This window comes from Coregonus clupeaformis, chromosome 39 (genome assembly GCF_020615455.1).
Source record: "Coregonus clupeaformis isolate EN_2021a chromosome 39, ASM2061545v1, whole genome shotgun sequence".
Taxonomy (NCBI): Eukaryota; Metazoa; Chordata; class Actinopteri; order Salmoniformes; family Salmonidae; genus Coregonus; species Coregonus clupeaformis.
Window position 1 is genome coordinate 11,183,263 of NC_059230.1, and position 16,561 is coordinate 11,199,823.

At 49.1% G+C, this 16,561-nt stretch overlaps 1 protein-coding gene across 1 annotated transcript in view; it reads right to left on the reverse strand.

The window, feature by feature from the left end:
• Nucleotides 1-16,561, reverse strand: part of LOC121554431 (tudor domain-containing protein 7B-like) — a 33,072-nt gene that overhangs the window by 16,169 nt on the left and 342 nt on the right. Inside the window, exons 2-5 of the mRNA XM_041868019.2 lie at nt 14,811-15,023; nt 14,070-14,214; nt 1,116-1,157; nt 905-1,076 (exon numbers count right to left, since the gene is read on the reverse strand). Of these exons, the coding sequence (XP_041723953.2) occupies nt 905-1,076; nt 1,116-1,157; nt 14,070-14,214; nt 14,811-15,023 (572 nt within the window). The remainder of the gene's footprint in view (nt 1-904; nt 1,077-1,115; nt 1,158-14,069; nt 14,215-14,810; nt 15,024-16,561) is intronic.

Consider the following 16,561-nt stretch of genomic DNA (forward strand, 5'->3'; position numbering starts at 1 on the left):
ATTCGTAGTTCCTGATTCTGATTCGTAGTTCCTGATTCTGATTCGTAGTTCCTGACTTTGATTCGTAGTTCCTGATTCTGATTCATAGTTCCTGATTCTGATTCGTAGTTCCTGATTCTGATTCGTAGTTCCTGATTCTGATTCATAGTTCCTGATTCTGTTTCGTAGTTCCTGATTCTGATTCGTAGTTCCTGATTCTGATTCGTAGTTCCTGATTCTGATTCATAGTTCCTGATTCTGATTCATAGTTCCTGATTCTGATTCGTAGTTCCTGATTCTGATTCGTAGTTTCTGACTTTGATTCGTAGTTCCTGATTCTGATTCATAGTTCCTGATTCTGATTCGTAGTTCCTGATTCTAATTCGTAGTCCCTGACTTTGATTCATAGTTCCTGACTTTAATTCATAGTTCCTGATTCTGATTTGTAGTTCCTTAAAGCTGGAATCCTTAACAGTATTACAACAACAAAGAAGATCATTGTACGCACAGTAGACAAGCAAAATATGTACTCCAATGTTTTTCACCAAGCTGCGCGACGCTCCTCAGCTCCGCAACAGAAACAATAACAACCGTGCTGGGGTGGCCAGTGGCACTATTCCCCCTGCTACAGATTCTACCTTTAACAGAGTAAGTAACTCTAACGATTTAGATAACAGGGACAATACAGGCCATCGTTTTTAGTTTCTAGAGAGTCGTTCTACAGCGACAGCATTTCAAACGGCCCCAACAGAGGATAGCTATTCACACTACTAGGTCATCAGGGTGAGAAAAAAAACGTCAGTGTGTCTTTCTTTTTGCCAAGTTCTTCCTCCATTTCTTTTCCATTTAACTCCCTTCAGTCATAAGGGAATGATTAGTGCAGTCTAGCCAGTCTGTTTATGGTTTCCGAACAATCACCACTCACCTCTCAGAGGGCACAGAGGACTTCCTGGTAGTAGGGGTGTTCTGATTGGTTGGTTTGTTCTGGTTGGAGCTCTGATTGCTCTTTCCCTCTGATTGGGTGTCCCTCATGTCCATCCGCTGTCTGAAGTCTCCATGCTGGCCTCCCGACCCTCGGCCGCCCCCACCTCCTCCTCCTCCTCCTCCTCTTCCTCCTCCTCCTCGCCCCACACCACGGACCCTGTGGTCTGGCTGTCTCAGAGAGGTTCTGGGCTTGGCTGGGGAGGAGAGGAGAGAAGGTAGTGTCAGGATGAAAGAAATACATAGTGGTATATATACATGCAAACATGTACAGTACTTACACACACGAATAGGCAAAACATTCCATGTCATGCCATTTCACACTCACGAACGCACGAACTTTACATTCATCATCTACAAAAGGTCAGTTGACAAGGGGAGAAAATAAAACAGTTTGACAAGACACTGACGTAAGGCTTCCTGTGCTTTAGTCAATCAGAAAAAACAGACAAGTCACTATAACTGTCACTGTGGATTACATCATCATCATGCTTTGCTGTGCAGCTCAGTTTTGAGATGACATCATACCTTCCAGTCCATTCCTGTAACATCAATCATCCCGAAAAAAAAGTCATCATTACCAGTGGGAACAAACTGATGACATTGTAGCTTTCTAATATGTTCAATCATCATACTCTTTTTTTCCCAAGCTCTGATTGGAGGCCAGATATTCTAGAATCTCTCTGCAGCACTTACATGACATCGTACACAACATGATCAAAGGTATGTGGACACCTGCTTGTCAAAAATCTACTTTCAATATTATGGGCATTAATATGGAGTTGGTCCCCCCTTTGCTGCTATAAAAGCCTCCACTCTTCTGGGAAGGCTTTCCACTAGATGTTGGAACATTGCTGCGGGGACTTGCTTCCATTCAGCCACAAGAGCATTAGTGAGGTCGGGCACTGAGGTTGGGCGATTAGGCCTGACTTGCAGTCGGCGTTCCAATTCATCCCAAAGGTGTTCGATGAGGTTGAGGTCAGGGCTCTGTGCAGGCCAGTCAAGTTATTCCACACTGATCTCGACAAACCATTTCTTTATGGATCTTGCTTTGTGCATGGGGGTATTGTCATGCTGAAACAGTAAAGGGCCTTCCCCAAACTTTTGCGACAAAGTTGGAAGCACAGTGTCACGGTTTCGGCCGAGGCTGCTCCTCCTCCTGGTTCGGGCAGGCTTCGGCGGTCGTCGTCCCCGGAGTACTAGCTGCCACCGATCTATGTTTCATGTTCGTTTGGTTTTGTCTTGATGTTGTACACCTGTGTCTTGTTAGTCCTCGTTAGTGTCCTATTTAGTTCTCGTTGTGTGTGTTTGTCTTTGTGTGTGATTGCTCTTCTGTTTTGTGTTGGAGCTACGTACTTCCCTCCAGTGTTTTGGAGAGGTTTTTCGCACATGTTAGTGCGCCGTTTGTTTGACGCCTGTGTGCGCGTTATTTCGCCTTCGGGCTTATTGTGCTTATTTTCTACGTGAATATTGCACTAAAGTCTTTTGGACTGAGCTTCTGCGTCCTGCGCTTGATTCATGCACCACACCCACCTTCAGCACCCCTTGACAGAATCACACACCAAAATGGAATCAGCAGGATCTGCAGTTACGCCTGAGTCGCTCGAGGAGCATGTTCGCGGCCAAGATGACCAGATACGACAACTGGGGACCGCTCTACAGGACGTCATCAACACCCTGCACCGATGGGGAGGCCAGCGGGGTACCCACACCTCCACCTACCCTGCCAACCCCATCGGCCGGTCCACCAGTCCCAGGTCCGGAACCCAGGGGGATTCGGCTCTCGCTCCCGAGGGCGTATGACGGAACAGCTGCCGGGTGTCAGGGGTTCCTCCTGCAGGTGGAGCTCTACCTGGCCACTGTACACCCGGTGCCCTCGGGACACGAGAGCGTTTCCGCCCTCATCTCCTGTCTCACGGGCAAGGCGTTGGAGTGGGCTAACGCCGAGTGGAGGAAGATGGACGCCAACACCATCTCCTACGCCGAGTTCTCCCGCCGCTTCAAGGCCGTGTTCGACCATCCACCTGAGGGCAAAGCGGCGGGGGAGCGTCTAGTCCACCTAAGACAGGGGAGGAGGAGCGCACAGGCGTTTGCTCTAGAGTTCCGGACTCTAGCGGCGGACGCAGGGTGGAATGAACGGGCCCTCATCGACCATTTTCGATGTAGCCTACGGGAGGACGTTCAACGTGAGTTGGCCTGCAGGGATACCCATCTCACCTTCGACCAGTTGGTCGATATGTCCATCCGTCTGGACACCCTGCTGGCCACCCGTGGACGTCGCGAGGGGGGTCCGTCCATTCCGCCCTCCGGCACCTCCGAGCCGAGCCCTATGGAGCTCGGGGGTGCCGGCGCTAGAGAAAGGAGGAGGAGGAGCCCGAGGGGGCCTGTCTCCTGCACCAAGTGCGGTCGTGGAGGGCACACTGCGGCCAGGTGCTGGGGAGGGTTCTCCGGGGGAGAAGACAACAGGCCACGCACTGGGGGGCCTCCCAGGTGAGTAGACGTCCCACTTACCCAGAGCTTTCTGTTGCGCACTTTTGTATACCTGTGTGTTTTCCACAGGTTGCACCTCATTCCCAGCATAAGGCGCTAGTAGATTCAGGCGCAGCTGGGAATTTTGTTGATCTGAAGTTTTGTTTAGATTTAGGGATCCCTCTCCTACCTGTTGACAAACCTTTTCCCGTTCATGCCTTAGATAGCCGCCCGTTGGGGTCGGGGTTGATTAGGGAGATCACAGCACCACTTAGGATGTGTGCGCAGGGGGTCATGAAGAGACTATACAGCTGTATCTGATCGACTCTCCTGCGTACCCAGTGGTGCTGGGAATTCCCTGGTTAAGCACCCATAACCCTGCTATTTCGTGGCAACAGAGGGCTCTCGATGGGTGGTCTGCTCAGTGCGAGGGGCGATGTCTGGGTGTTTCCGTGGGGGCGACTTCGGTGGAAAGTCCAAACCAAGTGCCCGCACTGCACATTCCGCCTGAATATGGGGATTTAGCTCTCGTGTTTAGTAAAACTAGGGTGACGCAGTTGCCTCCTCATAGACAGGGGGATTGTGCGATTGATCTCCAGGCAGGAGCAGCGCTCCCACGGAGCCACGTGTATCCTTTGTCTCAAGAGGAGAGAAAAGCTATGGAGACTTACATAGCCGAATCTTTGAGACAGGGATACATTCGGCCCTCCACTTCTCCCGCCTCCTCGAGTTTCTTTTTTGTGAAGAAGAAAGATGGAGGGTTGCGCCCGTGCATTGATTACCGTGGTCTCAATCAGATTACTGTGAAATACAGTTATCCACTCCCTCTGATTGCGACCATGACAGAGTCATTGCATGGAGCGCGGTTTTTCCAAAATTGGATCTCAGGAGCGCGTATAACTTGGTGCGCATTAGGGAGGGCGACGAATGGAAGACAGCGTTTAGTACCACGTCAGGTCATTTCGAATATCTCGTCATGCCATATGGGTTGATGAATGCTCCATCAGTCTTCCAATCCTTCGTAGATGACATTTTCCGGGATATGCAGGGACAAGGGGTGGTCGTGTACATTGATGACATTCTGGTGTACTCGTCTACCCGAGCCGAGCATATAACCCTGGTGCGTCGTGTATTGAGGAGGCTGTTGGAGCACGACCTATATGTCAAGGCAGAGAAATGTCTGTTTTTCCAGGAGTCGGTCTCCTTTTTGGGTTATCGGTTGTCCGCGTCAGGGGTGAGAATGGAGGTGGATCGTGTGTCCGCTGTGCGTAATTGGCAAACTCCAACCACTGTAAAAGAGGTGCAGCAGTTCTTGGGCTTTGCGAATTACTACCGGAGGTTTATCCGGGGTTTTGGACAGGGGGCAGCTCCCATCACATCCCTTCTGAAAGGGGGTCTGGTGCGCCTGCAGTGGTCAGCTGATGCGGACAGGGCCTTTAGGAGACTGAAGGACCTGTTTACGTCGGCTCCGGTGCTGGCGCATCCGGATCCCGCATTACCCTTTCAGGTTGAGGTAGACACGTCTGAGGCCGGTATAGGGGCCGTTCTCTCTCAACGGTCCGGCACGCCACCTAAACTCCACCCCTGTGCTTTTTACTCAAAAAAGCTCAGCCCGGCGGAGCGTAACTATGACGTTGGGGACAGGGAGCTGTTAGCTGTAGTTCAAGCCCTTAAGGTGTGGAGGCATTGGCTTGAGGGGGCTCAACACCCTTTCCTCATTTTGACTGACCATCGGAACCTGGAGTACATCCGGGCAGCGAGGAGACTGAACCCTCGCCAGGCTCGATGGAGTATGTTTCTCACCAGGTTCGTATTTAAAATCACGTACATCCCTGGGTCCCAGAATGGTAAGGCAGATGCGCTGTCCCGGCGGTATGACACGGAGGAGAGGTCCGTTCAGCCTACTCCCATACTACCGGAGTCTTGCCTTGTGGCACCGGTGGTGTGGGAGGTCGATGCCGAAATCGAGCGCGCGTTGCGTACCGACCCCAGCCCTCCACAGTGTCCTGAGGGTCGGAAGTACGTTCCGCTCGAGATTCGGGATCGACTTATTTACTGGGCTCACACGTCACCCTCCTCTGGACATCCGGGTATTGGCCGGACAGTGCATTGCCTTAGCACTAAATACTGGTGGCCTACTTTGGCTAGGGATGTGAGGGTTTATGTCTCCTCCTGCTCGGTGTGCGCCCAGTGTAAGGCGCCCCGACATCTGCCCAGGGGTAAGTTACAACCCCTGCCCGTTCCACAACAACCATGGTCCCACCTCTCGGTGGATTTTGTGACAGACCTTCCCCTCTCTCAGGGGAATACCACCATCCTGGTCATTGTGGACCGGTTCTCTAAGGCCTGTCGTCTTCTCCCATTGTCGGGTCTTCCTACTGCCCTACAGACCGCTGAGGCCCTATTTACCCACGTCTTCCGGCATTACGGTGTACCCGAGGATATAGTGTCTGATCGAGGCCCCCAGTTTACCTCCCGTGTTTGGAGAGCGTTCATGGAGCGTTTGGGGGTCTCGGTTAGCCTTACCTCAGGGTACCACCCGGAGAGTAACGGGCAGGTAGAACGTGTCAACCAGGATGTGGGTAGGTTTCTGAGGTCGTATTGCCAGGGCCGGCCGGAGGAGTGGGCACGGTACATTCCCTGGGCCGAGATGGCCCAGAACTCTCTCTGCCACTCCTCTACCAACCTAACCCCCTTCCAATGTGTGTTAGGTTACCAGCCGGTTCTGGCACCCTGGCAGCAGAGCCAGATCGAGGCCCCTGCGGTGGATGATTGGATGAGGCGCTCGGAAGAGACGTGGAACGCTGCCCACGTCCACCTGCAGCGGGCCGTCCTTCGTCACAAGGCGAGCGCCCGATCTCCACCGCAGTGAGGGGCCGGTGTACGCACCCGGAGATCGAGTCTGGCTCTCTACCAGAAACCTACCCCTCCGCCTGCCCTGCCGGAAGCTGGGTCGGCGGTTTGTGGGGCCCTTTAAAGTCCTGAGAAGATTGAACGAGGTGTGTTATAGGTTACATCTATCTGTTGAGTATAAGAATATTAACCCCTCGTTCCATGTGTCTCTTCTCAGGCCGGTGGTAGCTGGTCCACTCCAGGACAATGAGATAGGGGAGACTCCTCCGCCCCCACTGGACATCGAGGGGCTCCGGCGTACACCGTTCGGTCCATCTTGGACTCAAGACGCCGGATGGGGGTCTCCAGTATCTCGTGGAGTGGGAGGGGTACGGCCCGGAGGAGCGGTGTTGGGTGCCGCGGAGGGACATCCTAGACCCATCTCTCCTGTCGGAGTTCCACCGGGACCATCCCGCGCGCCCTGCTCCGCGTCCTCCTGGTCGTCCCCGAGGCCGGGGTCGGCGCACGGCTGGAGCCGCGCGTCAAGGGGGGGGGGGTACTGTCACAGTTTCGGCCGAGGCTGCTCCTCCTCCTGGTTCGGGCAGGCTTCGGCGGTCGTCGTCCCCGGAGTACTAGCTGCCACCGATCTATGTTTCATGTTCGTTTGGTTTTGTCTTGATGTTGTACACCTGTGTCTTGTTAGTCCTCGTTAGTGTCCTATTTAGTTCTCGTTGTGTGTGTTTGTCTTTGTGTGTGATTGCTCTTCTGTTTTGTGTTGGAGCTACGTACTTCCCTCCAGTGTTTTGGAGAGGTTTTTCGCACATGTTAGTGCGCCGTTTGTTTGACGCCTGTGTGCGCCATTATTTCGCCTTCGGGCTTATTGTGCTTATTTTCTACGTGAATATTGCACTAAAGTCTTTTGGACTGAGCTTCTGCGTCTTGCGCTTGATTCATGCACCACACCCACCTTCAGCACCCCTTGACACACATAATCATCTAGAATGCCACTGTATGCTGTAGCGTTAATATTTCCCTTCACTGGAACTAAGGGGCCTAGCCCGAACCATGAAAAACATCCCCAGACCATTATTCCTCCCCCACCAAACTTTACAGTTGGCACTATGCATTGGGGCAGGAGGCGTTTTCCTGGCATCCGCCAGACCTAGATTAGTCCGTCGGACCGCCAGCTGGTGAAGCGTGATTCATCACTCCAGAGAACGCGTTTCCACTGCTCCAGAGTCCAATAGCGGCGAGCTTTACACCACTCCAGCCGAAGCTTGGCATTGCACATGGTGATCTTAGGCTTGTGTGCGGCTGCTCAGCCATGGAAACCCATTTCATGAAGCTCCCGACGAACAGTTCTTGAGCTGACGTTGCTTCCAGAGGCATTTTGGAACTCGGTAGTGCCTGCTGAAACCGAGGATAGATGATTTGTACACGCTACGCGCTTCAGCACTCGGCAGTCCAGTTCTTGTGTGGCCTACCTCTTCGTGGCTGAGCTGTTGTTGCTCCTAGACATTTCCACTTCACAATAACAGCACTTACAGTTGACTGGGGCAGCTCTAGCAGGGCAGAAATTTGATGAACTAACTTGTTGGAAAGGTGGCATCCTATGACAGTGCCACGTTGAAAGTCACTGAGCTCTTCCGTAAGGCCATTCTACTGCCAATGTTTGTCTATGGAGATTGCATGGCTGTGTGCTCGATTGTATACACCTGTTAGCAACGGGTGAGGCTGAAATCGCCAAATCCACTAATTTGAAGGGGTGTACACATACTGTTGTATACAGTGGCTTGCGAAAGTATTCACCCCACTTGGCATTTTTCCTATTTTGTTGCCTTACAACCTGGAATTAAAATTGGTTTTGGGGGGGTTTGTATCATTTGATTTACACAACATGCCTACCACTTTGAAGATGCAAAATATGTTTTATTGTGAAACAAACAAGAAATAAGACAAAAAAACAGAAAACTTGAGCGTGCATAACTATTCACCCCCCCAAAGTCAATACTTTGTAGAGCCACCTTTTGCAGCAATTACAGCTGCAAGTCTCTTGGGGTATGTCTCTATAAGCTTGGTACATCTAGCCTCTGGGATTTTTGCCCATTCTTCAAGGCAAAACTGCTCCAGCTCCTTCAAGTTGGATGGGTTCCACTGGTGTACAGCAATCTTTAAGTCATACCACAGATTCTCAATTGGATTGAGGTCTGGGCTTTGACTAGGCCATTCCAAGACATTTAAATGTTTCCCCTAAAACCACTCAAGTGTTGCTTTAGCAGTATGCTTATGGTCATTGTCCTGCTGGAAGGTGAACCTCCGTCCCAGTCTCAAATCTCTGGAAGACTGAAACAGGTTTCCGTCAAGAATTTCCCTGTATTTAACGCCATCCATCATTCCATCAATTCTGACCAGTTTCCCAGTCCCTGCCAATGAAAAACATCCCCACAGCATGATGCTGCCACCACCATGCTTCACTGTGGGGATGGTGTTCTCGGGGTGATGAGAGGTGTTGGGTTTGCACAAGACAAAGGGTTTTTCTTGATGGCCAAAAAGCTCAATCTGACCAGAGTACCTTCTTCCATATGTTTGGGGAGTCTCCCACATGCCTTTTGGCGAACACCAAACGTGTTTGCTTATTTTTTTCTTTAAGCAATGGCTGAGATGGGAGGCCATCTCTTGGCAGGTTTATTGTGGTGCCATATTCTTAAAAAAATATATATAATGGATTCAATGGTGCGCCGTGGGATGTTCAAAGTTTCTGATATTTTTTTATAACCCAACCCTGATCTGTACTTCTCCACAACTTTGTCCCTGACCTGTTTGGAGAGCTCCTTGGTCTTCATGGTGCCGCTTGCTTAGTGGTGCCCCTTGCTTAGTGGTGTTGCAGACTCTGGGGCCTTTCAGAACAGGTGTATATATACTGAGATCATGTGACACTTAGATTGCACACAGGTGGACTTTATTTAACTAATTATGTGACTTCTGAAGGTAATTGGTTGCACCAGATCTTTTTTAGGGGCTTCATAGCAAAGGAGGTGAATACATATGCACGCACCACTTTTCCGTAATTTATTTTTTAGAATTTTTTGAAACTTTTTTTTTCATTTCACTTCACCAATTTGGTCTATTTTGTGTATGTCCATTACATGAAATCCAAATAAAATCCATTGAAATTACAGGTTGTAATGCAACAAAATAGGAAAAACGCCAAGAGTTATGAATACTTTTCCAAGACCACAGTACCCATAATGCTCTATACCTGTATCCGATCCATTAACCTAGTTCCGACATGACACCACCCTATCCAATCCAGTGCTAGACTAATATTACATCATCCGCTTTACATTACATCATCAACCCACAACAGATTCTGTCTGATATGCTACATCATCCATATCAGCCCATCCCAGCTTACATGATGTCACACTCCACACCACACTACACCACTCCACTCCACTCCACCACACACTACTCCACACTATTCCACACTACTCCACTCCACACTACTCCACTCCACACTACTCCACTCCACACTACACACCACTCTACTCCACACTACACCACTCCACACCACTCTACTACACACTACTCTACTCCACTCCACACTACTCCACTCCACTCCACACTACTTCACTTCACACTACTCCACTCCACACTACTCCACACCACACCACTCCACACCACACCACTCCACACCACACCACTCTACTCCACTCCACTCCACACTACTCCACACCACACTACTCCACACCACACCACTCCACACCACACTACACTACATTACTACACTTCACATCACTCCACTCCACTCCACTCCACACTACTCCACACCACACCACTCCACACCACACTACACTACATTACTACACTTCACATCACTCTACTCCACTCCCCACCACTCTACTCCACACTACTCCCCTCCACAATACTCCACGCCACACTACTCCACTCCACACCACACCACTCTAATCCATTCCACACCACACCACATTACTTCACTTCACATCACTCTACTCTACTCCACTCCACTCCACCACACACTACTCCACACTACTCCACTCCACACTACACCACTCCACTCCACTCCACCACACACTACTCCACACTATTCCACACTACTCCACTCCACACTACTCCACTCCACACTACTCCACTCCACACTACACCACTCCACACCACTCTACTCCACACTACACCACTCCACACCACTCTACTACACACTACTCTACTCCACTCCACACTACTCCACTCCACTCCACACTACTTCACTTCACACCACTCTACTCCACACTACTCCACTCCACACTACACTACACCACTCCACACCACTATACTCCACTCCACTCCACTCCACTACGCACTATTCCACACCATACCACACTACTTCACTCCACACCACACCACTCCACACTACCCCACACTACTCCACCTCTAAGCCTGTCTCCTCCTCCCTGCTTCTGTCATCCTCCCTCCCACTTCTGTCATCCTCCCTGCCACTTCTGTCATCCTCCCTTCCACTTCTGTCATCCTCCCTGCCACTTCTGTCATCCTCCCTTCCACTCCTCTGTAGAACGTAATACTCTCCAAGCCTTCCACAGCAGCCGGTAGCCCCCCTTATCCCACTCATTCTACAGATACTATAGCTACAGCTAATTACCGAATGTGGCAGTCTGTCTCACAACGCAACTCAGTGACCCTCCAGTCTAGCGACAAGCCGTCTGAGGTTAGGCGAGGCGACACCGGCGGTGGCAAGACAGAGACAGATACAGCTGAAGTAGCATCCCAGAGTCCACTTGTTTTGGATTTCAGAAAGGATCAATATTTCTAGCTGTGATCAGCCTCCGTACAGTAGATGTGAAGGGAGAGATGAGACAGAGGCTGCTGCATTGGCATGCGAATCAGCACCTCGCCGCTTGCTTCCAAATGCTCTGTTCGCAGGTGCGATTAGTATCTCAGTTTACTCTATCTTTCTCTGTCTCCTGCTCTCCCTCTCCCCCTCTCTCTCTGCTTCATCTCTCTCCCTCCCTCCCTCTCTCTCTCTTCTTCTTCTTAATCTCTTTCCCTCCCTCCCCCTCTCTCTCTTCTTCTTCATCTCTCTTTCCCTCCCTCCCCCTCTCTCTCTTCTTCTTCATCTCTCTCTCTCTCTACCTCCCCCCTCTTCATCTCTCTCTCTCTCTCTCTCTCTCTCTCTCTCTCTCTCTCTCTGCTTCATCTCTCTCCCTGCCTCTCTCTCTCTTCTTCTTCTTCTTCTCCTCCATCTCTCCCTCTCTCTACCTCCCCCCTCTTCTTCATCTCTCTCTCTCTCTCTCTCTCTCTCTCTCGCTCTCTGCTTCATATCTCTCTTTCTCTCTCTTCTTCATCTCTCTCCCTCCCTCTCTCTCTCTCTGCTTCATCTCTCTCTCTCCCTCCCCCTCTCTGCTTAATCTCTCTCTCCCTCCCCCTCTCTCTCTATGCTTCATCTCTCTCTCTCCCTCCCCCTTCTCTCTCTCTCTCTCTCTCTGCTTCATCTCTCACTCTCTCACCCCTCCCTCTCTCTCTCTGATTCATCTCTCTCTGCTTCATTTATCTCCCTCCCTCCCTCCCTCCCCCTCTCTCTCTCATTCTCTGCTTCATCTCTCTCTCTCCCCCTCTCTCTCCCGCTCTGCTTCATCTATCGCTCTCTCTCTTCATCTCTCTCCCTCCCCCTCTCTCTCTCACCCTCTCTGCTTCATCTCCCTCTCCCCCTCTCGCTCTCTCTCTCTCTCTCCCTCCCCCTCTCTCTACATCTCTGCTTCATCTCTCTCTCTCCCTTCCCCCTCTCTCTCTCCGCTTCAGCTCTCTCTCTCTCTCTCTCTCTCTCTCTCTCTCTGCTTCATCTCTCTCTCTCCCTCCCCCCTCTCTAGCTCACCCTCTCTCTCTGCTTAATCTCTCGCTCTCCCTCCCCCTCTCTCTCCTTCTCTGCTTCATCTCTCTCTCCCCCTCTCTCTCCCTCTCTGCTTCATCTCTCTCTCCCTCCCTGCTTCATCTCTCTCCCTCCCTCCCCCTCTCTCTCCCTCCTCTCTCTTCCTCACTTGCTTGATCTCCCCTCTCCCTCCCCTTTCTCTCTCCTTCTCTCTCTCCCCCTCTCTCCCTTTTCTTGCTACCAAAACCACCCTCTTTATCTCTTTTCCTCCCTCTTTCTCTCTGTCTGAGAATAGAGATCCCCTCTTTCTGCTGCATCATCTAGCCAGGATGTCTGTACAGCGACTGTCTGTGTGTGTCTCAGTACAGCAATGTGTGTGTGTGTGTGGTAGAGCATCTGACTTAGTACCGAGGCTTTTATTCTTAGCACTTCTGGTACAGTCTCGTCCCTCAGAGGAACAAGGAGCAGGCAAACTAGGCCACTATATGCACCTGCTTTAGCAGCACCTAAAACTACAACTGAACATTACAACAACTGAAAGAATGTACTGAATACTGAAATACTGACAACTTAATCAGGAAATAGTCAAGCTACTGTACATTTCCATGTCATACTAACAATAGGACCAAAATACTGTATCTATAAATTAACTTTCAACCTGTCAACGTACTCTTGTAAATCAAGTACATACATTGTCCTACATCGCTCAATTCAACGTCTATTCCACGTTGGTTCCACGTAATTTCATCTCTCTCTCTCCCTCCCCCCCTCTCTCTCTCCGCTTCATCTCTCTCTCTCCCTCCCACTCTCTCTCCCTTCCTTGTGGAAACAACATTGATTCAACCAGTGTGTGCCCAGTGCGGTCCCATTGCAAACGTGGGTAGGGAATTGAGTTCAGACTCATTCTACAATCAAGCTCAAGTGTAATTTGATAAGAGTTAATTGCATGTTCACCGGTTTCGTTCCAAAAGGGGGCATTCCATGGGATCAGTATGAGGTGAAATCTCAGTTTCAAAAGGATTGGATCTCTGCTAATACAATAGCAGGTACATACAGAGACAAAGAAAGGCAGCCCTGCTCAGATAAGACCCAATATGCCTTTCTATAGGTTTGGTGGTTATGGAAAAGGCTGAGGCTGCGGATCCATAGGTAACCACCCCGTCCCACCCCCGTCCTGAATCACGTTCTGCACATGCGTTTATTTCCCTCTACTTTACGCACAATTTGTTGTGGTCGCCTTCCCTTTACATTTCTCCCTGTCAATAGTGAATGATACGTCATCTGCATACCAACCATTTGATCTCAATCAGTTTCATTGGGATTTGCATTTAGATCTTCTTGAGTTATACAGTGTTGTTTCGAAGTAGCCTACAGTGTTGTTTTGAATGATGTACAGTGAGCGGATTAGAGCAGATGCTGTTAACAGACTGTAGGATAGCCTACCTGTGTTTAGTTTCAATCAAAGCACATATTTTGCCTAGTGGCGCGAACTGTTCAGTTTTGGCCACATGAGAGAAAAATGCGACGCACAATCATCCTAAATTCTCATCAGAAATTAGGTGGTCTTTTTTGTCTTACAGTAATGTTACACTGCTATTATATTCAGTTCTGTTATGTAGAATACTATCGTGATGTGATCTTGCATCATTGACTAAGCTTTGATCTAACTTTATTAAACGAGCACCATTCGCCAGAGTAGCCTGTTCTCTACGCGTAGAGCAGAGACTGTGCGTAAAGTAGAGAATCCCGCACATGCGCAGAAGCTTTGGGACCTTTAGCTGTGGGGAAGAGGGGTCCAGGAAAGTCTGATCCACAGCCACTCGATATGGAAAAATTATATGGATTAGGCAGTCAGACAAATACCTCGCCCAAACAGACACACACACACATTCAGACACACACACACATACAGACACACACACCCTACCGTTGAGGACGACAGGGGCCGTCGGTTTGACCCTCATCTGACAGCTGACAATTTGGGGTCGTCCAGTCTTCTTGGAGGTACGCTGTTTGGCCACCAGTTTGGCAACGTGGGCCGTCTCACCGGAGACCGAGGCGAAACACACCATCTGGAGAGGATCGAGAGGAGACACGCAGACGTGCACACACCACAGGGCACACTCATTATCTCACACCAGCAGGATGCTAATCATTCAGCATCATTGCTTTAATTACTTTGATGTCTCATAGAGACAACTTTTGATACATTCATTATCTTTAGCCAGCCACTGGAGTGTATGTGTGTGTATGTGCGTGTTTGTGTGTGTTTGTGTGTGTGTGTTGGTATGTGTGTGTGTCCATCCGTCCGTCTATGTGTTTGTGTCTCAGTGTGTGTGTGTTCTCCTCATGCTGTTTGTCTCCCTGTCCGTCCGTCCGTCCATCCATCCACCTGTCCATCCCATCCATCCATCCATCCATCCATCCATCCATCCATCCATCCATCCATGAGTTTGTATGTGTGTGTGAGTGTGAGTGTGAGTGTGAGTGTGAGTGTGAGTGTGTGTGTGTGTGTGTGTGTGTGTGTGTGTGTGTGTGTGTGTGTGTGTGTGTGTGTGTGTGTGTGTGTGTGTGTGTGTGTGTGTGTGTGTGTGTGTGTGTGTGTGTGTGTGTGTGTGTGTGTGTGTGTGAGTGTGTGTGTGTGTGTGTATGTACACTCCCTCCTCACCTCCCCAGAGCGGTTGCGTTCCATACGGACCACGCTGGGCATGCTGTGCAGCAGGGCGTCCAGACTGGCATGACCCATCTGTTTATGAGGGATCTGTTCACCGGTCAGAGCCTTGTACTCAGACTGGAGGCGAGACAAAGACACCCCGGGCCCGTTCTTATTGGCTGTCAGCACCGCCCGTAACATCCTCTTCATCAGCTCCACGTCTGTCATCTATAAGGACATAAATACAGGAAGTAGAAAGTATTGATAACAGTTTTATTAGGATAAAGACAGCTGTTTTATATCATAGTTTGATCTATTGACCTATTCAAATAAAGGGTGACCAAAATCTTACGTAACTACGATTATTTTATTTGACGAGGTTGTCCTGATAAAGGTGAGGTCAAAATACCTATTTTTCAAGGGAACCCTGGCCAAAATGCCTGGTCTCACTAGACATAACATAGTAAACGTAAATCCGGAACACCTGGCCAAGAGGGCAGAGAACTGGCACTGTCGTAGCACTTTACATTATAGCACTGGAAGTGGTAAAAACATGGTAATAGCATGGTAGGAAGTTATAGGCCACTGAAAAAGGTATGTTGCTGTGCTTGTTCTGTAATTAATGGAAACTAATTCTGTCTTTGGGCACAATAAAGATTTGTTGTATTAAAAGGGATTGGTACAAGGCACAGACCCTTTAGGACATTATAAAATATACGTTGAACAGGGGTGCCTTGTCAGACAGGCTTCCTATCACTGATCTGAGAACAAATTGTCAGGGCAGGATCTGGTGTAAGGGGCCCTCCTAGCCTGGGTACCATTCTGTTTCTGGTATCTTGCCAACTCCTTATGGAACTATGAATGACATGGATTTGGCAAGGTAGCAGAAACAGAGTGGCACCCAGGCTAGGGCCCTCCAGTTTAGTTCTACCTCAAGATCAATCTCACCAGAAAGGTTTAATCAGCGACACTGACAAATGTTAAAATGATGTTGATGACACAATTATCTTAACAATTATCTTATGCTACTAGGCCTTACAATCGTAAAACAAAAATCACTTTACATAATCTGGATTTCAAAGATTGTAAATATTGAAGGCAGTTTTAATTGGATGTTTTCAGACTAGTTACTGCAGTCAACATGTTGAATTTATCTCATGATGAGCAAATGTAATTTCACTCTAATAGAGGGCTTTCAGTTTCGTTTATAACTTCAACACATCGCACAACGACCTGATTTGGAATTAGCAGTGCATGCAGTTTGTTTTAGCTTCAAATAGACAATGGTGCAGTCATTTTATTGTAAGAGGATTTTTTCCGCGTTTATGTAATTTATTCTATTTCATATCAACTACAGACAGTTCTCGAATTTGCCCCACAAAGACACGCCCTAAACTGTCTCCAGCAACTTTTATTTTACACATAGGCCTAACACTCTCTCAACGTCTTATAAAAAAAACTGTAAGCCTACTAAATGAATAAGCCAAAAAAAGTAGTCTAAAGTAGTCTAAAAACAAAATAAAAGTACGATGAAAACCAAACATGTCAACATGATAAATTGTTTATATTAAGTCGCGAACGCGTCTCTCCCCAGGAATTCCTCTCCATTGACAATAGAGAACAAGTGATGACGTAATTTGTCACCTCCACACCCTCCATGCCAAAGGAGCATTGGATAAAGTTGCAGTCTTTGCGCGGACAGTTAAAGCCGAAAAAGGCAAATAAATTATTTGGATCAATTAGGCTATAAAATAAAATATAAACGT